The sequence below is a fragment of the Prinia subflava genome, chromosome 9, assembly GCF_021018805.1.
Source record: "Prinia subflava isolate CZ2003 ecotype Zambia chromosome 9, Cam_Psub_1.2, whole genome shotgun sequence".
Taxonomy (NCBI): Eukaryota; Metazoa; Chordata; class Aves; order Passeriformes; family Cisticolidae; genus Prinia; species Prinia subflava.
Window position 1 is genome coordinate 33,653,245 of NC_086255.1, and position 25,033 is coordinate 33,678,277.

At 43.5% G+C, this 25,033-nt stretch overlaps 1 protein-coding gene and 1 long non-coding RNA gene across 3 annotated transcripts; one reads left to right on the forward strand and one right to left on the reverse strand.

Moving 5' to 3' along the window:
- Nucleotides 1–18: 18 nt before the first annotated feature.
- On the reverse strand, nucleotides 19–20,533 carry LOC134555029 (core histone macro-H2A.2). 2 transcript variants are annotated; one of them, XM_063406318.1, is made up of 9 exons: nucleotides 19,797–20,533; nucleotides 15,282–15,515; nucleotides 8,759–8,865; nucleotides 7,340–7,537; nucleotides 5,982–6,092; nucleotides 5,483–5,582; nucleotides 4,501–4,590; nucleotides 2,652–2,826; nucleotides 19–717 (listed from the first exon to the last, which is right to left on the reverse strand). In XM_063406318.1, the coding sequence occupies exons 2-9, from the start codon at nucleotides 15,451–15,453 to the stop codon at nucleotides 552–554; spliced, it is 1,119 nt and encodes a 372-aa protein (XP_063262388.1). In that variant the 5' UTR covers nucleotides 15,454–15,515; nucleotides 19,797–20,533; the 3' UTR covers nucleotides 19–551. The 2 variants fall into 2 exon arrangements, with proteins under 2 accessions (XP_063262388.1, XP_063262389.1); XM_063406319.1 differs by lacking the exon at nucleotides 19,797–20,533 and adding an exon at nucleotides 18,800–19,114.
- On the forward strand, nucleotides 19,599–23,450 carry LOC134555030 (uncharacterized). The gene is made up of 3 exons (XR_010081360.1): nucleotides 19,599–19,709; nucleotides 20,563–20,703; nucleotides 21,038–23,450. It is a non-coding gene; the product is annotated as an uncharacterized LOC134555030 (long non-coding RNA).
- The last annotated feature ends 1,583 nt before the right edge of the window (nucleotides 23,451–25,033 follow it).

A 25,033-nucleotide genomic window follows, 5' to 3' on the forward strand; every position in this document is an offset into this window, starting at 1 on the left:
ATAACCACACTTGACACATCTTTTTCTTTTTTTCTTATAAAACAAACAAAATCGCCATGAAATATTCTCAGTAATTACAGAGGTTATTGTGATTTAAAAGCAAAACAGAAGCTCCTCATGCATCACTTCTAAAACCCTTTTCACCTCTCTGTGGGCTGAAGGCAGAAGTTTACCATCTACCCTCAAGGGAGGGGGAAAAGGAGCAGAACATTTTTAAGAGCTTTCTTGAAAGTGGTGTGTGTGTGTGTGAGAAGAAATCATCACTACAAATCTAAAATGAGGTTACTCTTTAAAAACTTCTAAACTAAAGCAACAAAGGACACTAAACTCCTGAAACCAGATGGTAACTCAATTGCTTAAGGTGATAAAAATGGCATGAAGAAATCGGACTAAACCCCTCTCATCTCTAATCACAGCTCTCCATCAAGTCACAACACATCACACTACTACCACTCCCCCTCATCACCACATTGAAAAAATAAAACCAACCTCTAATGCTTTTAATGCTACTCAAGTTTGTTGAAAAATAAAGTTTCATTTGGCTGCCATTGCTACTTAGTGTCTAGCTTGGCCATTTCTTGCACGTAGATGCCAATGCTTTCACTGTCGAAGAGCAGAAAGTAAATGTTCTTCAAGGAGGAAGAGCTGGTGCCGTCGAAATGGGTGGAGATAGCTCTGAGGGTCAGCTGGGCTGCCGTCTGTTTTGGGAAGCAGTTTCTGTGTGGTCAGGGGAGAAAAGAGAGCAGTGAGTGTTGGGCACTGGGATGCTGAGAGAAGCCAGAGCTGCTCCAGCCACAGGCTCCTAAGGTAGTGCCAGCTGCAGTTTGGCAAACCCCAAGGTTTTAAATGCAATATTCATCTCCTGATGAATTAAGTTTCCTAGCTGGCATTGCTGCTGTTTTCATCTGCTTGTCCTTGTTATGACCACACAAATTTTTTTAATGCTTGCCCTTGGAATTAAACTTTTCCATGCCATGCTGGGCAGGCTAAAAATTTCAAAGGATGATTTTTTTTTTTAGCTGAAAACTGAAAAGAAACCAACTCCAAAACATCACCTCCTTAGCTGACTTCCCCACTCTGTCATTAAAATACTTTGCTTGGGAATCCTGTGAAAATAATTGAAGTTACAACTCCAAGCCAAATTAAGGTCAAGATGCACTCATTCACTCCTCTTGATGGTAATATTCCCTAACCTACAATCATATTTATATTTAAAACCATCAAAAAGATATGCACAACGGAAGTAATCCATCTATTGCAATGTTACATTAGTTACTGTAAAAAGTCCCTAAGATGGGACAAAGGAAAATGAAAATAGAACTGATACAGTATAATTCTTTAACTACTCACAAAACCAGCATTTAATGTGTAGACATGTAGGTAGAGTAAAATGACAGCAAAACCAGGAAGTCTTATTTGTAAAATTGCCTTTTTTCAGGAAATTTTGAGGTCCTTTGATAAATGAAATGTAAACCAGCGGCACTTGGCAAGACTATTTCTGTTAGGAGGAGTAATTGTAAGGACAATAGAGTGAAAAGGAACAAAGCAGCAGAAGGATCTGCACAAAGACTAATGGTCCAAGAATGGACTGTTCTGATTCTATGCTCTTTGAAGACATGAAGTCTAGAAACTATTTCTATTGGCATTAAAAGCTATAGTTAATTTTTAATATACAAAAAGAATTGTATATTAAAAAAAAAGACTAAAAGTTGCTCTGCCTCTCTATTTTTTCTTTTGTCCTGATTCATAACAATATATTTTGCTTTGAAGAGTAGCTGTGCAAAAATGGCATTTTCACCTCCTGTGTATTCAGTGATGTGTGGTGATTTCACAGATCAAATGCAGTTTTACTTTCATTTTATTCACTGTCAGGCCAACACAACAGCACTGTACTATGTACTCTACTAGTCTACCAAAATCAGTAGATACATTTCAAAATACAAGACCTCTAGCACAAAATAACAATTACTGCAGTTAGCAGGGCTTGTATAAGATTTCTTGTCATCAGAGACCAACAAACTGTTGATTCAAAAAGAAATTTGAAAGCAAAAAATAAAAAGAAAAATACTTCAGATTTCCTAGTCAAGCAAATTCTGCTTACTAGTTATTGAGAAAGAAATGTGTGGCTTCACATTTGGTTTAATAACTTTCCTTTTTGAAAGCAGAGCTACATTTAAGAACAGATTTTCTTCTGAAAGAAAAGTTTTGTGTGACAAGTCTTTTAAATATCTATGGTCAGGAGGGCTTAAGTGAACACCCCACATCCATGTAGCTCAGGTGGCATCACTGTTACCTGCCTTCAGTATTATGCTGCTATAATCTTATTAGTACAAATGCAGGTCTAATAAAGACCCCCACAGCAAAAGGAAGGGACACAAAACCCGAGGTGGTGCAGAGGAATGAAAATGAGTGCCTATAGCAATAGAAAACACAGCAAGCCCACTCAGCTCTCCCGTGGTTGGCTAATTTCTCTTTACAAAGGCTCTCTGGCAGTTTCCTGCAAACACTGCACTTCAGGCTGGGTTCCTGTGGGGCAGCTCTGTGTCAGATGGCAGCAGCAGAGGCAGGGCCACAGAGCAGAGGGCACCTCTGTCACAGCAGCAGCTCTGACAGCCAATTCCACCCCTGCTGCCTGACCCAGGGAGTCCTACCTGCCGCTGGGAAACGGGGGGAAAGCCACAGACTTCAACTTCTTGTCTTCTGCAGCTGTTAGGCAGTTCTTGACAGTCTCCTCAAGCTGCTCTTCACACTTGTCCGAGCCCCACTGTGGGATGTGACAGTGGATGACAAACTTTGCTGCTAGGCCGCTAGACTGAGTGAGTGCAGCTAACACAAATGAAAATATAACATTTAGTTTGGAACAGAAACCGCCCTGCAATGACCTCTCAACCAACGTACCCTTCTGAACTACATCAGCTCTCCAAAGATATACATTTAGATTAAAATACACCACAATGCTTCTCTTGCAATCATAACCTGTCTCATCATTCCTTTTGTGATCAAGTGTTATTTCTTTGGACACCAAAGAACCCAGGGCTCATTTGGTTAGCATGCAGCTACTCAATAATGGTTTTCAGCTCTCTCATTCAGCCTCTGGGTTTGTTTTATGCAAAGTACAAAGCCCCTGCCCTAAACGCAGTATCAGTAATCCCCACAGACATTTTCGCAGTGTTGTCACTGAGTGCTTTGCACAAATATCCTGCATCATCATCATCATCATCATCTTTACAACTCCACAGTGCTGGGGAGTAATATTTACACCCACTTCACAGCTGGGTCATTTCAGACAAGGACATGAAAATGAAAGTTGTTTGTTGAAAGTCCCCAGCAGTTATGTCCAATTAGGAGTCTCAGATTAATTTTTCAGGAACTGTAATATTTCTCCAGGACCTGCAGAGCTTACAGCATGGCATCAGTTAGCTTTTGTTGCAATTGTCACCATCAGCACTACTCAAAGTCTGGATGTCTTGGTAATCTCAGGTTAAACACTCTGAAATTAGCTGTGCAGGATGGAATTAGCCAAAGGATGAAAATCCTGGGTGTATTCACTTGTTCTCCATCACAGAGGAATTCTGATGTAGTCACAAAGAAATTCTGTGCTACTTAAATTTTAACCAGCTGTCTTAATAGTATAAAATGAGTCTATCTTCTAATTAGGTAGAGATGTTGACAGAGAAAAGTAGTTTGCTTTGATTTTATGGCATATAAATTTGATTTGATATGAAAGTGAAGCAAATAATCTTGTATAAAAATTTCTCTATCATTTCAGATTATAAAACTAGGCTACTCAATTAGGAATTTTCCAAAACTAGACTATTTGAAGCACTTATTTTTTTGAGTATAGAGATACTAAGCCAAATAAGGCGTATTGTAACTTTTCTCCATCTGTCTTCCAGACACCTTAAATTGGTTGAATCTGTCCACAAAGGAAGCACAATCTCTGTTCTCAAACTATTCCTTGCTACAAATGTGTTAACCCTTGAAGGGAGCTCTTCTAATAAAGCAGTTGCAGTGCCTGAGCAATTGCTCTTCCAAAAAGTGTGTCAGTTCTGCAGCTCATATCACATCTTCATTTGTGCTCAAAGTAAGGTAATTATTTGGGTTATACATGTTCATCAAATATGCATAAAGGAGAATAATTTATCGAGTATCACCAATTTTTCCTCTGCCTCGTATGTTAGGCTGAGAGCTGTTTCTGATTCTCACTAAGGCTGCAGTACAAACAGGGCAGGAAAGATGGCACAAGATTTCCTTAATTTTTGGACTCTCATGGACAGAAATTTCCTAAGAAAAATCAATCAGTCTAAAGACAGAATGTGCACAGTACACAGGTGTCCTATCCATTTTTTCCTTCTCAGCAGGCTGCCCATATCAGCAACAACTTTGAGGAAACACATCACACAAGCAAAGACACATAACAACAGGAACAGATCAGAATGTCCAGAGAAAAGAACACAAAAAATGAGCTGTGTCCAAAAGAGAGCAGTGTATCCCTTTTACCTTCAGCAACTTCCAAAGGTCCTTGAGATTTGCGAAGCTCTTTCACTGTTTCCAAGAACTCTTTGCCACCAGCCTTTTCCAGTGCCTTGCCTGCAAGGACACAGAGAAAAAGGCCTTGGCTTCAAAGTATCAGTGTGGCAAAACAAGTCTACATTATTTAAAAGAACACTGCACACACGCTATCCTGTCGCCCTCTACCAGCAGCACCTGATTTTTATGTTTACCACTCTGCCTAGACACAGATAAAGTTTACTTTGCATGGTTTTGAAGAGCCCTGTATGCTGCTACTGGGAATTACTTTAATACAAATATCTGTAAGAATGTTATTTACTCTGACTCATGGCTAAAATAGTGTGGAATGGGATTTTCAGGACTCAGCCTCCAAAATGAACCTAACATACAAACCCTAATACTTACTGAAACAAACACAGCTGGGATGCCAGTGAAGGTCTTGATGACTAAAAACTAATGATCCAAAAGCCTGCTACTAGATTCTGTGCCCCCTATGTGACTGGCTGAATAGCTTCTTGCCTCCTTCCTGCATAAATTTCCATATTTGTAGTAACAGAATTTCTCTACTTTGCATGAGCAGTATAAGGCTTTTCATGAGTATTTCTAAACTATGTAACATACTACAATGAAAGTCATAGTTAAAAGTGTCATTAATATATAATTTTGCAATGTAATTTTCAGATGCAAATGTAGAAATAAGCCAATGAACACCTCAATAATAATTATTTACACCTTTGCTGCTCATGTGCTTCAACAAATTATCTGTGTTTTGCTTGTCATTAAAAGAAGACAAATCAGTGATTAGCCTGTTATACCTAGCCAGATCCAGCCTGGTTTTCAGAGGCTGTAAGTGATATTTTATGGCCTGGAGTAGATTTAGATGAAACAGGACGGGATCTCAGCAGGCAGCCAGTAGACCAGCTACTGTTCCAGCTCTAGATGTGTTTTTCCTGCATGCACAGAGCCTCACCTATGTCCTCCTTGAGGTCTATTTCAGCAGTTGTAGGGTGAACAATGCCTTCTACTTTCATGGAGCCAATATGGCTGATGTCACTCTGTGTCAGGGAAAGCTGAAAAATAATAATGAGGGGGGAGGAAAAATAAATAGTGATTCGAGTGCAAAATCATTTTCATAGCAAAAAAAAACCTGAAGTGAAAGAAGGCTGGATTCAGTCTTTCAGAAACCAGTTATTTTATTCTGGTATATATATATATATCTCACACATATTCTGTTCAATATGTGTGATTCTGGCTTTTAGCTTTTAATTAATTAATTTGCACACCACTCAGATTATTTGGTGATATGCCCACAACTTGGGAGCTTGCTCCAGCGGATGTTATTGCTAGAAAACTAATGTTCTAACATCACAATTTGAAGAAAAAAAGGCTGATTTTGGAAATGCTTTGGTTTAAGAGAAAAGCATCCTTCTTTTCACGCTAAGCCCCCATCTGTAATTGTTCTTTATTACCTTTTGTCCTGGCACAAGGCTCTTGGAGGACAAGATAGTAAAACCATCCCCAGGTCCATCTTCAGTTGTTGAATTTGAAGCTCCTTCTTTTTCATTGTCCTTTTGTTTGTTCTATTTGATGGGAGAAAAATAAGCAAGACAAAGGAAACAAAATAATCAACATCCAGCATTATTCAATAATGGGGAGATTTAGTAACTTACTACAAATCTTATCTTCTCAGATCAATACATTACTCATAGCTTTGTAATCCCCTAAGATTATGTAACAACAGATATCTGCACTGTTTATATAATGCTAAATCAGTGGTTCATCTGAGGCATTACATACTTTTGTAGTCACATTCAGAGGCAGGGCACCCACACCCATCTGTAGATTTACTGACAATTAAGGTTGTATTTATATGGGTAGGCATGTGTGAGTTTATTTTCGTTGCTAACAGAGCAGAACCTCTTAGTCACTTAGTAACCCAGTCAAATGCTCCAATTTGAAGAAAAAACAACTTTGTGATCTGAAAACCAAATATTTAAGTCTCAGTTATTAAATGACAAAGCCCTCTTATAGCTTATCTCCAGGAGCAGCAAATCTACCAGTCCTAGAGGGCTGAAGGAGCATCTTCTCACATCTCTCAACATTTGCTTTAAGGTATGTGAAGAAGCTACCACCTCCTACCAAACCCTGCATGTGCACAATTCAAAGTAAGGTGGTAGCTGAGATCAATACACAGAGGCATCCAATTAAACATCCCATCAAGCAACTCTGTTTTCTTTTTAAAGGCTGTTTCTGCATATTATCAGCTATGGAACTGTATTAAAACTTTGAGGCCTCCAGAAAAATGTGCTTAATCCAAGTTTTAAAAGTTTAAGTCAAAGATTGATATCATTTAACCCTACCCAATGTAAAACTCAGAAGTGTTTCAAGCTGCATGTTCTGGAATGACAAACCAAGAGCACTGATCTGGGTTACTGCTTTAGCAAATTAATCCATTTTGGATAGTGATAGAGGATGGGCAACCCTAAGGGAAAGTGCAGTGGTCAAGTTCTGATTGATTTATTCTTCTTCTGAAAATCACTAACAACAGTACAGCTAAGAACACATGACACAGAGCTTGTCACAATGACACTGACATTCCATGTCAGGATAAGTTCTCCAGATAGTGAAAAGTCTTTAACAGCAACCCAGTAACTGCACAAGGCTGAAGGCATGACATCTCTCTGGTAGAACATGCTTTAGAACACAGCTTCCCTTATTTTAAAAGGGTTCACTCTCACAGAGTTAGTGTGGAGGTAAGAGATTCTACACAATTATCAATCAAATATTGCAGAGGGTGACACGGAATCTGTACCTGCCCCATGCTTACCTTTTTGGACGTCCGGGCCTTGGTAGACTTTGCCTTCTTCCCACTCTTTTTGTTCACCATGGATTTCCTCCCCTTCTTCTCAGGAGCAGGGGAAAGGATGGTCTCAGATTTGCCTTTGGCACCTCGTTTCTTGGCCAGAAGCTCAGGCTGAATTCTGGGCAGGACACCTCCACTTGCAATAGTCACACCTTTGAGCAACTGCAAGGAGAAGCGGTGTATGGAAGCAAATTACAGATCCTCTTAGTCTGCACCACCAAAAAACAATTAGGGAGAAAATCCACAATAACAAGGAACTTGGCAGTGACAGCAAAGTCAGCCAGCACATCCTGGAAAATTCTGTTGCTGCACAATCATTCCTTCCCTGTCCAGTGCCGGTCTTAGTGCAAACCTGTCCTTGGTGACTCACAAGCAGTGAATTAGGGTGAAAGAAGAACAGTGTCTGTGGGCTACTTCAAAAAAGGACTGCACCAGAGCCCTGCACAGAGGAGGGCTGGATGCAGACCTCTTTGGCAGGGAAGTAGATGCAGTGAAAGCAAGGAAAAGCTCCAAGGCCCTGCTTTGCAGAGGCAAAAACCAGGAATGGGCTGTGGTACCATGTGGAGGACAAAGTCTGACTAATTCCTAAGAGACAACACCAGAGCTAAGTCCCAGTTCACAGGTCACTGACCAGAAACACAGAGCTGGGAAAGGGCTGGCAGTGTTAGCATCCTTTCTCTTCTGGCCCGTATTGAATTTTTACTCCACTTGACTGGAAACAGAGCCATATGACTTCATGGGCACCACATTTTCATTATTTAAAGCAGTCATATTAAGTGCAGCAGTATTCAAAGTGTGAATGACATCATCGATCTTCATACAGAAGAGATACTCTGATGCTGACTGAACCTTCTCAGCAGCCCTGAATAGCACAATCTTCAGCCCATGCTGTGATCTCTGTCCTCACTCAACAAGCTCAGCAGAAGTGATCCCACAAGTGATCCCGGGAGTCAGAGTGCTGAAAACCACAGTTTGGGCAAACAGACAGGGAGGCAGCAATAGCAGAGAGTGAGCCAGATCCCTACCCAACATGGGCCTCACAGCCAGTATAATAGAAAACACACATTGCTACAGCTTTTGGGAACAGGTCTTGCACATTTTCTTTAAGTAGTGAATGTCCCTGAGGAAAAAGTGAAGCATCCAGACTACTTGTTTCAACAGGACCCATAGGCTAAGAAGAACCAAAGTTTATGTCCATAAGATTTAAGATGTGGTATCGCACAACCTCTGCTTTTGTTTGCTTTTATTTAAGAGGGTGCAATCTTCTGCTCTAATAACTGTGATCTCATTCATGTCTCAGACTAAGCTGTTTCTAACCTTCCCTGGCAGCAGCTTCACTCAAGCCACAGCACACAACTCGTGCACCAAAATGTAAACAGGCACCTGATTCAGTTCCTCATCATTTGCAACTGCCAGGAGGATGTGTCTGGGGGCAATCCTTCCTTTCTTGTTGTCCCGCGCCGCGTTTCCTGCCAACTCCAGGATTTCAGCTGTAACACATCAAGACAAAAACCAGTAACAAAAATGCAGCTTAGGTACATGCTGCATACACATTTTACACTGCTTCTTAATATTCATTTACCTTTTCAGGGATGTTTCCAGATTTAAAGGGTTCTTGCTACAGAAAGGTAGAAACCAAACCCCACTCAATATATCTATAAATTGAGATAGATCCATTTATCCTTCCTAATTCTCTAAAGGAGAAAATATGCTAAGCTTGGTTCACACAGTTTCTTTTAAGAGTCTCAAGTCAGAATTCTCTTTCAAAAAGGCAAAAAAACACCTAAAGATGTACATCAGCAGTCCAAAATTTATGAGCAGCCCTGTGACAACAGAACAGTCAAGCATGCAGTGAAACCCCCAACCTGGAACAGACAGCTCTGACAAACAGCAAGGATTCTCAGGACCAGGGAAGATGAAGACTGAGGTGCATTTGACGAAATACTTGGAAAGCAAACACACTAGCCAGGCACTGCTGGAATTCTCCATTAAAGGGCACTGAAAATCTGTAAGAAGCTTCATTTCAGAACAAGATATGGAAGGTTTGACTCAGATGCAAGCAGAGACAACATGAGAGCTTCAATGCATGAAATATTGATAGAAAGGTCCTTCTACACCTCTGGGAACAGGAGGTCATTTCAAAGGTACTTTCTCTAAATTAGCAGTAACATTTCTACTAAAGTCACTGAGCTCTTCCTAATTATTACAGAAATACAGACACATCTTCCTAAGTTTATTTAGACTGTAGCAATCAGTATAATTTATTAGCTTACATAGTTTGGCTTCTACTCAGAAGTTATTTCTCACATAAGAACTCTACTGAAACACTGAGAAGGAAGGAAAAAGGATTTTTTTCCTCCAATTACTCTTAAAAATAATATTCACACTTTGTTTCATTTTAAAAGTATACAGGGTCCCTGTTGTCTGGGGTTTGGGTTTGTGTTTGTCAGGAACAGGAATATGAAAATTACAGCCAATCAGTATCCTGTTCTTAACTTACTGATGTCTTAATGACATCCTGCTCCTTTTTACAAACTCCATAAAGAACTATAACTATTATAAAAAGAAGGACTTTCATGAAAAATCTAGTGGAAACATACATAATGTTTGGCTAAAATCCAAATAATTTCAACATGAGGCTTAGCTCTGGCTCATGGGAAAAATACAAGCTTTCAATTCCACTCTGTTAGAATAACAAAAGTACAAACTTGTCTTCCAGTTTTCACTACTATGCAGCATACATATTTAACTGAATGTTGGAAATGTAAAAGCCTTTTTTTAAAATGTACATGCATATTCACAGTGAATTGTAAAAGTTAGGACAAGAACCTCTCAGCTCTTGCATTCCCTAGTCTGTCCTGGATTTTAAAGGAGGAAACTGAAGAGAGATCCCACATAATCCAGCTACATTCACCCCCATGGGGCTGGAAGTGTCAGAGCCTCTCCCAGACCTCTGCCAGCAGAGCTAAGGCAGCAGCAGACAGCAGGAACAGATTCCATCCATTGTGCAGACCAGCAGAGAGCAAGAAAAGAGACCCAGGCTCCTCCAGTGGGTTTGGCAGATGTGTGCTGACAGCGGAGAAAAATTGCATCAGGGGAAAAAAATATCCAAAAACCAACACATACTTACCTGTGTGGGAACTGAAGTTCTTTCAGGTGTGCCAACAACAGGCACATCCTGCTACCTGTGTGCTCACCCCACTGCCCCAGGTTTGGGTCCTTTGGCCAGCAGCATCCTGATGGTGCACTCTTAGTCCTCTGCCTAATGTTAAGAGCAAAAAAGGCAGAACACTCAAATGCCAGCCATCCACCACAGGACACTGGGAAGAAGGGAATCCGAGGCAGAGGTGACGTATGGCAGACTGTGGAATATGCACACGACTTACCAAAGGATGCCAAACATTTGCATAGGTAAATGATTGCCTTGCCTCCTCCCAGTGAAGGTTTCTATGCTTATTTTTTTCTAATAGTGGAGGCAGGGGCTTGTAATCTTAAGAATATGAAATGGCATTTACAAAATACAATATCAAAACTAGAGGCTTCAGTTACCACATGCTCTGTTGATAATAACAGATCCCTAAAGAAACTTCTTTACATTTCAAGTAGAAACATCGTAACAGCTAAGGCTACCTAAATTCTAAAAAGACTGGTCTCAAAATCCTACACCATAACAAGCTCTCTTGGAACTGGGCACCCTGATATTCTCAGCCATAAGTTGATTTTACTTTCTGTGATGTAAGCACAGGCATTAAGAATTGCATTGAAATCTCAAATAATATTGCTTCCTGCAAGAGTCAAAATTCACAAAGATGGCTCCACATCAAAAGTTTAACTTCAAATCCAGACATCTTCAGAAGAACATAACTCTCTTCCAGCAGAGACAAGCTGCATCCAAGCTATGACCTGAATGGGATTACATCTTGTTGTCCTGTGACATACAGGGAAAAAGAGGTTTCTTTAGTTGATGGATCAGCAGATTTGAAATGTTTGGGAACTAAAGCATCCTAGCCAGGCCAAAGGTTTTTGTTCAGCTGAGCTTGTGGAAAGGCAGACTGCTAAGAAAGGCCTATGAGAATTACTGATAGCAAATTGGAAAGATTTCATACAGGTTGTCTTGTTTTCCACCTCCCCTTCAGGAGAAATAGTGTCACCTCCTGTTACACCACCACATAAAAATCTACCAGTAATACCTTTACTCTGCAAAAATCTATTGATGATGGAGTCCTTGGCCCTCCTTTTGTAAGCAGAAAACTATCTGCTGGATTTGCATGGCAGATGAGCACAGGCAGAAGAGTATTCCAGGTGATTGCTGTGAAGGAGGAAGCCTTTGCTGGTGCTGTGTTCTGCCCTAATTTAGAGAGGATGGCTTTCCACTGAGCTTCCATAAGTTCCTCTGACCAGCACACCCTGACATGACTTGTGCTTCCTCATCAAGGGGTTTCTGTATTCTCTGCCTACTTTTTGGGAAGATGGCCTGTGGGACATGAGCAGTTGATATTTGATTTAGGTGCTTGTGGCTGCAGTCAGCTCTGTGCACACTCAGAGCATGAGTCTGTTGCAAAATCCATCAATCAGATGGGACTCAGGCCAATTTTTCACAGAATTTTAATTCTGAAGCCAGTGGAACTCAACCTTGTTTCAGCAAACACAACCTTCTGGATAAGAGTTAAGCTGTAATTTTACAATATGATTTTCAGCCTAAAACGTAAAACAGCATAGAGAAATTTAAAAGAAAAGTTTAGAACAGTGAGGAGATCTTCACATTAGCTGATCAGTTGAGGAACCTCTTCCTGAGATTCCACCACCTCTGCACTGTGGTGATTGCTGGCATTTTAATGATGGGGTTGATAAGACAAAGTGCGGATTTGGGGGTGATAATGGCTGTGAGGTGCTGCCATGATCAGTCCTGCTCACAAAGACAAAAAACAGGGGTCTAGTATCTTGTGAAACAGAACACATACCAAAGCCAAACAGCAGTCTCAGCCTCATAAACTGGGAGTAAGGATGCTCCGGATGTACATGCACCTTCTGGATGATGCCAGCCACAAGGCTCAGTGCTCTGGGGCAACACAAATACAGGCCAACAACAGACCACACAGGGCTGGTCACTCACAGAGATCTGCTGGTCCATGCCAGGCCCTGGAGGAATGCAGGCACTCAGGTGTTCTGGTCCTGTTTGACCCTTCCAGCCTCATCCACCTTGCCCCCATCCCAGCCATGACTTGATTCCCCACAGCTCCTCAGCCCAATCTCCTTTCCCTGGCAATCCACACCACGACTTCCATCTCAGCGGCCTTTCCTGGACAGTCACCATTTCTCCTGTCTACTCAGATTCTTCATTAGCAGCACTCCCTCCATCCAATTCTTGGCCTATTTCCTATTTTTTTCAACTTGCTCTCCAGCCTTCTGGCAGGATATCTAGACACTCTTCACCATTTATTTGCCTAGTGGTCATCAGTCCAGTTCTCCCACTAGCCAGACCTATCCCTGCCCCTGGCTCTAACATCAGTATTCTTCTTCCATAACCATTGCTTCCCCAAAATGTTATGATTCAGGAGCAGAGAGAGGCTGGAATGTGTTCAGTGAGGACCAAGTCTTCAGAGATTTTAGATGGTAAAGTCAAAAAAGTCCCTGCTGAGCATGAGCAACCAGTGTTTTATCAAAGTTAGAGCCTGGCCAAAGAGAGCAGATTTCTCTGAGGTGGCCGAGACCACCCTTCCTCTTTTGTGAAACATCCAATCCCTGCTTAAACTCAGGGAAGCACTCAGGGGTTTAGAGGAGAAGTTTTCATGCATGTTTTATCATAACAACAATAAAAAAAGTTCAGTCTGCTTCTGTGAAACTAAAAGCTAAGAAGTGACAGTCCCTGACTGCCACACTCCCAGATTAAGCCTGAAGCAGTTCCCCTGCATGCAGCCTTTCATCTCGAGGAACCACCATTTCACAGCTGCAAATCCAGGAGAAAAGAATGGCATTTGTAATAGAAAGATCAGATAATGTGAAGAAAACTTAGCAGTTTGACATATAATACCCCCTTCCACAACATCCTTGGAAATGTTTCTACATTTCTACAGGCTTCCCAAAACCAAAGACTTTATTCACCCATAATAGTAGGAATGCCTAGATCAGCAGGGTTAGATGGTGCAACACTGTTTTTTTGAACTCTCCACCTTTGTAATATTTCCAACCAAAACCCTGGACAGAGCACAGGAACTTTGGTTTGGAAAGAACACAATCCACCAGCAATAGATGTTTGCTCAGAAACATTACTCCATTCTATCACAATATATACAGGAGTCCTCTGCTGAACCCAGCAGCTGAAAATAGCATTCCCTTACAATTTATGTGGGCTCCCAGCCTACACCTCTAGCAATCTTCTTGCCTGGTTGACTACACACTCTTTTTTTTTCTAAAGCAAAGTGTAGGCACACACATAATCTGCTCATATCAGATTAATGAGTTAAATTAAACTGCACTTATTATCCAGGAGCAGAGCCAAGACATACATTGTTCTAGTTCAGGTAACAGGCAAACAGTGCTGACCACAAGTCAGTCTGCACCACTGAAATGTTGCACATACCAGATGTGCTGCTGACATTTATTACTGCACCTTGTAAAAAACTGCCACGGGACAAACATCTCTAAATGTTTATCCTAGAAATATCTCCCTGTGGAGTAGGAGAAGGAAAAAAGTATTTCTCTCCAGACAGAAGGTCAGCAGAGCCACAATGCATCACATTATTTTATAAAAGTTACTGTGATTTCTTCAACACAAGCAATACTTTGTCACTCCAGCTCCACAAGTAGCCTCAGGGAAAAAAATAATTAAACTTGACTCTCATCCTGGAATGTACTGCCACAAACCTGGTAATTTTTGCAATGTACTATTAGGCTTCATGATAAATTTAATTTTAATAGTGAAATTGTGAAATTTGTGAGATCCCAGACTGTCTCCACACCTTTGGAAGAAAATAATGCTTTTATTGTCTGGTAGTGAGAACAAGCTTCATGTGTAAAAAAGACAGTGGTGTTTACATAAAATCTGTTGCATGGACAACCAGGCTCCATGCAAGCTTCTTCATGCCACCTTGGCAATGAACTACACTCCTGAAACACAACTCACTCAATTCCATCCAGGCTGTGACTCCTCACAGATTCTGTAATGCACCTCAGTCTTGATCTGTAACCCCTGAGTAACCTGAACCAGAATCCTCTCTGCACTGTGACTTCTAACAATTTGCTGAAGTGCTGTTTTCCATAATTAAACAAGAAATTCAGCAGATATGATCATAGGAGACTCTGAAATATTTCTGTACAAAATCACAGGATATTGTATCACCATGGGACACCTGCCCCTTCCTCAATCTCAGAAAGGCAGGAAAAAAACCCCTCAGGGCACACAGGAAGATTTACATTTTGGAACACTTTCTTAGGCAAAGCAAAAGGGTTTTTCAAATTAAAAAAAAAACACACCTTTATATTTCATAACACTTTGACACTGCCCTGCAAGGAGAAATGCAGCAAGCAGAACGTTTTAGAAGTACAGAAGCAGTACAAAGTGGGTTTGCTTTTTTTTCTCCTATTATTCACATTTAGGTGTATCAAAAAGCCTAATCAATACCAATTTTCTCTGGGACAGAAACAACACAGATGTGACTCCTCACTCTGCAAAGCAATAAAAAATAACACTCCTAGTTAGTGACCAAGCATGGTGCCTCTAAAGGAGAATTTCCACCCTCAGCCTCTCTAGGAGACAAATTAACCTCTTTAGCGTTCTCAGCAGATTTCAACCAACCCCGCACTCGCAGATTTCCAGGAGTGCTTCCCATGCGTGTATGCCATCCCAGGGTGGCTAACCCCGGCTTTGGTGTGCCAGGAGCACTTCCAGGAGCAGGTTCAGGTTTACCTGCGAGGTACTCGATGACAGCTGCCATGTACACGGGGGCCCCGACCCCGATGCGGTACTTGTAGGTGCCTTTCTTCAGGTAGCGCATCATCCTGCCCACGGGGAAGATCACCCCAGCCCTGCTCGAGCGGGACAGCTTGGACATTTTCTTCTTCCCGCTCCGCCCCGACATCTTGCAGCCTTGTGCTTCTCAACTTGCTGGTGGTTCTCAATGCCTTGCTCCAAATCCGAGGGCTGCAAGACAAAACCGACAGGATTGATGAGAAACATCTTCGTGTGCTGCTGCTGCTGTTCCTGAAACAAAAATCCAAACTCATCCTCAATGCCTGTTAAAGTGCAGGCATTATTCATTAAAAGGTGGATAATTGGAATATTTGCTGTAACTTTGCTTTTGAACTGTACTGGCAGTGTAGCAATATCAGGAGCAAAGAAAACAAAACTTGTTGTCTCATTATTTTTCTGGCAACCACAAGGTTACAGATAAACAGACATCAAACCCTGGAATCTGCCTCTCCACTCCAAGGCTTGCATGTGGTCACAGTTACACCCCTACTTCTCACTCTCAGTCAAATAATATTTGGGAAAGCTTTAACTCTGTTTACAAAAATTGGTTTTAACTCCATTTTGATTGCTGCCCTGGAGGCCTAATTATGAGCCTGGTTACTCCTCAGAAGCAAACGAAGAGCAGGTCTGCCACAGATGGTATTTCTGTCAAGGAAGGCACACTTACCTCACTGTGCATTACATTCACCTCAGTGAAACAAGGAAACATAACGAGGGAGACACTTGGAAAAGCATCAAAATGAATCTAGGTGATACTGCTAAATTTTATCATCATCTTTTCATTTATGATATCAAGGATATAAAATCAGCAGGGATCTGTAAAACCTTGGCATGTTCTTGTCTATTAGCCAGACTTTTTTTTTCTTTCTGTGTGCAATGCATTATGTGGGCATGACAAGAGAAGTTGGGAAAAATTAAACCAGTAAACCTATCAGACACAGACACATCAAAATTGGCGTTGCTCATCATCCCACTCTGAATTCTGTGCCAACTGCCAGCCTGGAATCACGAGTGATGGTAACAGAGCTCAAAGGGAAGGTGAAAAGAAGAGGGGAGGCATGATACTGGCCTTCAGAGATGCAAGAGGATGCTATGAAGGTGGAGAGAGCAAGTGTTCCTATAGCAGTGACTGTTACAGAGCTGCAGAGCTGAGAGCGGAGCACTGGACTCGGCCAGACGGGGAGGCAGCAGAATCTTCCCATCAGGACAACTTCAGAACCATTTGAGAATGCATGTCAGAAATCACTCAAGCAGCACGGGAACTGCCTTGGGACTGGAGGCTGGACAAGGTGATCTTCCAAGGTCCCTTCCTCAATGAAACTTGCAATTTGTGACAAACCCTTTATAAACTTTCAATTTCGTAACAGTAACAATCCTTAAAACGTGTCCTTTTCAGTTTGTGACAACTGACATCCAAATAATAAACCTAGGCTGGGAATTAGGCTTCTAGCCATCAGAGGAGCCAATTTCTAGAACAGCCAGTCTCTTTAGAGCAACAATTACTCATTTTAAAGTGGAACTTAATAAACATGTGCAGTAGGGAACAAACAGGTTCCTGCAATGCTGGCAGGACAGTTCCATCGCCCAAGAGTTCAGTCCAGCACTGAAACCCCTACAGAGAGCCATGCTGACAGAGTACAGTACCTGTACCAAAATTACATCAAGCTAACCTCTCACATATTTGTTCCTATATCATCAAATCCCAGTAGAGTGAAAATAAATGGAAAAAGGCAAACATCAAGGGATTAGACCTACAGAAAATACCATTGTTGTACTTGATCTCCATGACAGAAAATCAAAACATATTTGTATACAATTAACCACACTGCTCTGGGCCATGCTGTTGCGTTAGATAAATTTATGTTTAATTACTCACTTTTGCCTCATCCTTCTGTTGCATCTTTGCAACAGGGTTGAACTTTCCACCCCTGCATACTTCTTTATTTACCCCTTCTCTCTCACAGGAAGCCTCTGCCATTATTTACTCCCCTGATGCCAAGCCAACTTTTGGAATCCCAAAATATTTTCCAAATGCACTGCAGGTTACGTTTGCAGAATTTTGTGAGAGCCTAAATACAAGATGTTACAAAACTGTGCTAACACTGTCTGCTTTACAACTTACATGGGGCAGGATGCACTGAGGAGCAACAAACACAACAGAGTGCTCTTGTCTTGTTTTGACTCCTACAGGAGGCAATTTTTGTAGAAAGCCAAGATCTGGCACAGTCACGTCAGGACCCAGATAAAGAAATATGCTGAGAAATCTCCTGTGGACCTGGACAAAGAAACCCCACAGATAGGGATCTGGTTTCCTTGCAGGAAGAGGCACATGAGCTCAGCCCTGCCACACTCACCTGAACTGCAACCAACAGGTAAACAGCTACAAGTTGAGCACTGCCGTCCTAATTGCTCTCTTCTGACACAGCCAAGCCTCAAGGGCTTATCAGTTGAAAAGTCTACCCACATTCGTTCCCTCCCTGCCAGCTGATTCATCATCTCTACGGTTCTCCTCATGAAGTGCAGCCTCCATTTAAAAATAAACCTGTGCCACTCGTGCTAAGTCCGTCCTCACTGAGCTACAAGGGCTGTGTCTGTATCTGGCTGCCATGACATCAGGCTTGGGCAATTTGAAACAGTTATTTTCCCTATCCCTTAATTGGTCACAGCACACTCCCACTCTGCCATGACTCCAACATGCCTGTGTTGCTATGGGGGACTGAGTAGCTACCACATCTCACAGAGCTCTCTATAACATGACTGTGAGCAGGGCTTTCCTCTGTTGAGTTTTGCCTTCTTCAGAGCCCAAGGCAACCAGTGACATTTTCTTTCTGCCTCCTGGAAAAATACCTAAGACACCTTCTACTGGACCGGGTTGCTCCAAGCCCTGTCCAACCTGGACTGGGATATTTCCAGGGATGGGGCAGCCACAGCTTCCCTGGGCTACCTGTGCCAGGGCCTCACCAGCTTCACAGGCAAGAATTAAGGGAAAAGTTCCTTCATGACAACTGATACAAATCTCTCCTTTTTTAGATTTAAACCATTCCCCCTCATCGTGCCACTACCTGCCCATGTAAAAAGTCCCTCTCCCTCTTTCTCACATGTCCCATTCAAGTACGAAGGGCTGCAGTAAGGTCTCCCCAGAGCCCTGTCATGGCCAGGCTGAACATCCCCAGCTTTCCCAGCCTGAGGAGAGGCTCCAGCACCTTCACCTCCAAGCACTGAGAGAACTCGAAGTCAGCAAAATTCTGAAATAAAAAAACTGAAAATAAAGGACATACAGGACTATCCACACACCTGCACTGCCCTCATCTCCAGCTATGGAGGATCTATGAGAACAGCTAGGAGTTGACAAGGAACCACAGACATACCTCGGATCTAGCTTAGGCTGCACATTCATTTACAAACGAAATATTTGGGGAAAATAGCGTAGAAGACATAGAGCAGGGGCTCGTTACCTGACCGAATTGCTAAGGCACGGAAGCACAAACATAGTGCTGTTCAGGGGCCAGGCGGGGTGTCTCCCGGCCCCCAGAACCGGCACACAAGAGCGCCTTCCCAGTGAAAGAAGATTCCGGGGCACCCCAAACCCCGGCGGTTCCTGCAGAGGCAGCTCCTACTCGCAAACAACATCGGGGACCCCCGCGGCGCCGCGCAGCTGAGAAGAGAGGCCTCGGTATGGACCCACACCGAGCCTTTGACCCCGCTGAGCGCTGCCGAGCTCGGGGGACACGGCGGCCACCGCCGGAGCCGCCCCGAGTCCCCTCAGGGCCCGCCCGCTGAGCGCCACCGCCCCGCCCCGCGCACGCCTCGCCGTTGCCCGGACACCGCCGCCCCGCCCGCTCTCCCCGCTGATTGGTCGCTGCGGCAGCCCGTGCCGGGGAGAAAGCGCGGTGATTGGCTGTGACCCGCTTGATCGACAGGAGGGGGGCGGGAGCAGCAGCCGGGCCGCGCAGGCGCGCCGAGGGGCAGTGGAGTGTGTGTGTGTGGGGGTGTGGCCGCCGGCTTTCCCGCGCAAACGCTCCCCCCTCACACCCCCCCATCCGCCCTCAGCGAGCGCCGCCGCCGCCGAGGCTTCGCCCGCTGCCCGCCGAGGGGCGGCTGTGGCGGCGGCCCCACGGCCCCGGAACGGGAAGCGCTGCGGGGCCCGAGCGGAGGCAGAGAGCGAGGAAGAACCGCCCCCCCCGCCCCCCCCACCTTACCCGGGGCCGGCCCCGCGCGCCGCCGCTACCGCCTCGCGCCCCCCTCCCCCTATGGCCGCCCCCCACCCGCCCCCCTAACGCCCTTTCCCCTCACGGCCTCGGCCATGGCCGGCCCTCCCGGAGAAAGGCAGCGGCGCCGGGAAGAGGAGGAAGAGGAGAGGAGGAGGTGGGTCGTGCGGCCGGGGAGAGAGGGAAGGAGAGGAGCAGGGCCTCGCCGCGGCCCCCGTAGTCCCCATGCCGCCGCTCCCCTCACCTGCCGGCGTCCGCCGCCGCTGCCGCCGCCTCCTCCTTCTTGTCTTCCCTTCCTCTTTTTCCTCCCCCTCTTTTCCTGCTCTCGTTGCCCCCCCTCCCCTTTCCTCCCCACTTTCCCTTTTCGGCTCCCCCCGCCCTCGCTCCGCCTCAGCCGCTCTCCCTGTATTGTATGTTTCAATGGTGATGGCGGCTGCTGGTGAGGGGGGCGGCAGGGGTTTCCTCCCGCTCCGCACATACCGCCTCTAGGAGGAGTCACTGCAGCCCGGGCCCGCTACAACCCCCCTCTCTTGGCTGCCGCCCTCCTCGCTCGGGCCCCAGGGCCCTGCAGTGGGGGCAGGAACCCCCTCCCCGCCCAGCAGAGAAAGGGCCCCCCTGACCCTAGTCCCAGTGGGCTTGTGGTAGCCGGAGCATAAAGGCAGAAAGCCTTCCCATCCCTTCCCAGGGTGGAAACCTGGAGATGGAGAGGTTTCAAGGCAATCCCAGATTGGGCTAAAGCTCAAGGAGCGCCTGTTTTTTGTTAGAGAGAGCCACCCATCCCTCTGTCCCTTTGGCAGGGTGGCCTGTATGTCTCGCTATGGTGCCTCTAACCCAAATATTCCAGCATCCCCAAGTCGGCTTGGAACGGCCCTAACAAAGAGTGCCGGCAGCTCTTTGTGTTGTCTTGCGTCGGAGCATTCTGGGCGCTCACAGGCTTTCCAACTCGTCCGTGAGGGCTGCAAACTTCCTTTCTGAATGGAAGCTGAGGGTTTCTCTTTTCTTCCCTGCAGTCGCACAGATTCAAGAGCTCGAGCTCCAAGAGATGTAATAAGCGGTTATGTTACGAGTCTTTGCAGCGCCAAATCTGTGAGCACAGGCTGGTGCAAACAGGAGAGTACAGGGTACGAGTACGCCTCTTTAACTCATCTCAGGTATATTTTTACATCCAACTGGCTTTATAGCGTCATTCCTATACAAATACTTTGTACCGTTGCACTGATATCACTATAAGGACATTTGTGTGCTACTGTAGTGCACTAGGAGATACATTATTAACACAGACCACTCCTGCTTGCTTGCAGTGTTACTTTAGGAGGGTGTCTGGGAACAACAGAGAGAAGTAACCATTCAGCATTCTCTTTGCCACTGTAAAAAAATCATAAAATATTCACTTGAGTTTGGTTTTTGGCTCTGCCAAAGTAAGCAATTTTGTGTCTGCCTGGAATTGGATTTGGTGGGTGGAAAAGCAATGGAATATTTCCTCAGGTTATGTTAATTGTGGATCTCACCATCTCATGAAGAAAGAGGGCATGAGTTCAGGACCTGCATTTTCCTGGGCTGCTCTGTGACCTTGGGTAAAGCAGCTCACTTTACACAGATTTATTTTGACTGCCGTTAAAATGGAAATAAAGATACCTTTTCTCTTTTCAAGCATTGAGTAAGAGCCTCAAAGCATTGCTGTGGATTAATTATTTGGAGTCTGTTCTCTTTCCTGCTTCTTTTTGAAAACAAGGTTAAGATGCTTTGAGACCATAGGAGAAAAAACTCATGTGTATGAGTTTGATTTATTTTACATTTAAGAGGAAGCCTTACCTAGATCTTGCCCTCTGAGAGTTGGAATTTATCAAATGAAGAAGATAACTGTCAGCTTGTCAGTGTATTGAACCATATAGGGAGGGTAGGAGGAAGCTCAAGAAGGTTATCAAGCACTAAGCATAAAAATTAATGATAATATAATACCCATGTGAAAAGGAAGAAAAGCATTTACATTTTACGTTACATTTCTATTTCCAGATACAAATAACTGCATCCAATAACCCTTACAATTGTGCATGCGATACATGGCTTTGTAATTAAAAATAATTTGAGATGAGGCAAAATACGCATCCCCAGTTTTTGAAAACGTTCCCAAATTGTTAGAGTTTAACAAATAGTTGCTATGTGATAAGAACACGACGAGTGTGTGGGAGGTCTTTTCAAGGGAAAAAAAAAAGCCTTTGTGTGAGGCAAACTTTCAACATTAGGGGAACTCACTCTGTTCATAACAACTCTTTTCTGTTTATAAACAACATTCTCCTGAAGGAAACAGGAGTGCTGGAGAAGTGCAAGAGAAGACATCGAAGATTTTCACAGTGTAGCACTTTTTAAGTCAGTCCTAGATGTCTGAATTTTAATACCAATTTTCCTGCTGTTGTGATTTTTATTAGTCTCACCATGAACTCATATTCCATTCTTTATTTCTCCACTGGATACAGCCTATCCTAAACCTAAATATTAACAGCATTACATGGATATTTTATGTTGTTCCAAATATTTCTGGCAGCTTTGCAGTCACTTGTGACACAATAAAGAATTTTTGAGTAGAGCAGATCAGAGCAAGGCAACACGGGAACAGTTACCAGGTGTGACTTGTTCTGCAGTAAGGGTGCCCTTGGAACCAGCTGCTTTTTGGAGCAGGTAAGAGACTTCTGGTCACAGTACCTGTGTGTTCCGGCCATTTAGATGGATTGTTCAAGGAAGAACTGTTCCTAACCATAGTTTGTGCCATGCTGGAGTCAAGCAGAGCTTTCCTCACTCAGCAGGAGCAGGGCCTGCCCTCTCTAGGTTGTGCAAAGACCATCTGCCTGTCGCCTTCGGAGCGCAAATACAATCTGTTACTTTGTCAAAATAAACAACACATATATCTGATCATTTCTAGCCTACTGCCTGCCTGACTCCCCAGCTATGGGGGAAACAGCTCGTTTATGGCACTTCCATTTTGGGCCAGAAGCTGTTGAATCTCAAACATTGCAATGAATATTTCCTAGCTGCAGAGCCCAGGCTCAGGGCTTTGCTCTCGCTGGGCTGGCAGGCGTTCAGGGTGTCCTGGCAGGACGGGAATGCCGAGTACTCCAGAAGCTCCATTTTATGTGTGTATACAATCCAGGAAACTCGAACAGGTCAGTGTGAGCACTGCCCTGACATTAGGATAACCAAATGCAATCAAAGTGGATGTGTGTCTATACCGTGGTGATAGAGAACTGCTGTAACAACCGAGTTCTGCAACTAATCGGTATTTCTGTAATGAAGGATTTTTCCCATTATTTAGCCATTTTAAAACCCTTCTTCCACCTTTCATATTGCTTATGTCTTGTTATGCCAGTAGATTGGGTACAATAGGCTAAAGAAGCCAGAAAAGCTACATCCTAACTTTCTGGAGAATTCTCTTTTAATAGTACTTTCTTAAATTAGACCATGCCATGTACTTCAGAATTTAAAGACTGTGTGTGTCAGATTCTGAGATGTTAAGGTAGGCTGATTACCCCCAGTCATAGGTTAGCTATAGTGTGTAAGCAAGGGGAAAGGTCTTTCCTCCCCAAACCAACTAATTCTAAAAGTTAAATGTAGCTTATTAGTGTAACACAGTATCAGAGATGTCTTTTCCTCCTTTAAAAAGAGGCTGTATTCATTGTTACTTACCCTTAAATGCAGCTATGCTGACTGCAGAGGTCATTGTCTTAATTATTCCTTGGTCATATAAATAAAAATATTAATTGACTGTTTAATCACAATCAACATGACTTTTTTTTTCCTAATGGAGATTTACAAATATGCCTTTTAGAATGAAGAAAAAAAAAAGAATAATTATAACAAACCCCAGAAAATAACATTGTTTTCAGCTGAGGAATACTTTGTAGGATCCTTCTCCACAACTCAGAAAGAGTAGCCAGAAAAGGATAGGGAAAATTGTGGGAATCATGAGTGTAGAATGGCTTCTCCAAAGAATTAGAACAGGTCAGGACTTCTAGCTAAGGAAACCTGAGAAAGGCCTGATGCTCTTGACTTGGTGCTCTGTGCCTCCCAAAGATTGCAATTTTTCCATTAGCTACTAAAATACCTGTTTCTGTTTCTGAGTTTGAGGAAAGCTGGATGGATAAAATGATACATTTGTGAGCTGTGCTTTTGGCCACAGATCAATGTGATAACCAGGCACTTCCAAGCTAGGAGGCAGAAAAACCTCTATCCCTGTGAATTTCTTGCAGAAAGCTACTTGCAACAATGTTTGTGCATTTACTGTAGCACAGCTTTTTGGTGCTGAGAGTGACACATTCTTTGTCTGGGGAGTCCTGATGTGATGATTTGGGTTTGGCATTTGCAGAACTGAATTTGTCAGAGGAGCAGAGATGTAGCAATGTGTCGTTGGGCTGTTTCATCACGGAGTCATTGAACTCCAGATCTGTACTGAATAGATCACACTTCTCATCCTGTTGCAAAGGGATCTTAGCTCTGATTGATTATTCCTGTACTAATAAGGGTGTCTGTCCCCTTGCTGTTACATCCTCTGGTGTAGTCTGGAGCAGTGACACATTTCCTTTCTTCTCTGGTGACACAGACATTGTCTCCCTGGCTGGGACCATTAAGCTCCAAGTTCTTTTCAGAGCAGCTTCACAGGTATGGACAGCACAGCAGTGTTTGTTTGTCTGCTTTCATAATTGTTCCTGAGTTTGGTTTAAAATAAGACAATTTACCTCATTAGCTATTTTTTTCCTGATAACTGCAGAGCCCTAAAAGAAAAAAAAAAAAAAAAATCTCAACTGTGTCCTATAAATAAATGAAAATACTTTGAAACAAGCCAACCTTTGGGTCTCATGTTTGAGGCAGGACAGAGCAAGCCTCCAGAACATTTATTTATTGCACAAGTGCAAAATTTCACTACTCTCCCAGGGTAGGGCAATACATATCCAGGAGCCATCACTTTATAAAACAAGAGTGACCTTGAAGCCTTAAGGAATGATAAAAGCCAAAGTTTCAAAGACATACTCCATTCCAAGTTGGATTGTCAAAACATGTTTGTTTTTCCTATATATCTTTATGCATCAGTCACTGTTAAACATCCAGATCCTTGAGGATTTTGCCTCACACTCCAAGCTCACTGTACCCAGAGGAGGTGAGGAGTGAAGCACACTTCTGCTGCTTGGCCACTCAGAGCTAATGGTTTTTCATCACATCCCTTTTATTCCAAGGAACCTCCACTGCACTGGTGATTGGGCTCACACAGAACCCACCCAGGCACGCAGGAGAGGGGAGGGAAAGGGCTCTACCCCTAAGCTGAGGGAAGGGAGAGATGGATAGACACCTTCCCATTGCTTCTCTCTCAGTTTCAAGGAAAGACAACACACAAAGCTGATAATTAATTTTAGCGTGGGCATAACCAGAGAGAGTCTCTGCCCTCTTTGCCCTTGCTCTCTCAGTTCCACAATTAGTGTGCCTTTGTGACTTATG

Bases quoted from the DNA above. Each gene is read 5' to 3' on its own strand.
- LOC134555029 (XM_063406318.1), bottom strand. From the start codon at position 15,453: ATGTCGGGGCGGAGCGGGAAGAAGAAAATGTCCAAGCTGTCCCGCTCG. The intron at 7,538-8,758 runs GTGCCTGTTTAC...TTCTCCTTGCAG, and splicing joins ATGATGAGGAACTGAATCAG to TTGCTCAAAGGTGTGACTAT. The intron at 4,591-5,482 runs GTGAGGCTCTGT...GTGTCCTTGCAG, and splicing joins AGACCTCAAGGAGGACATAG to GCAAGGCACTGGAAAAGGCT.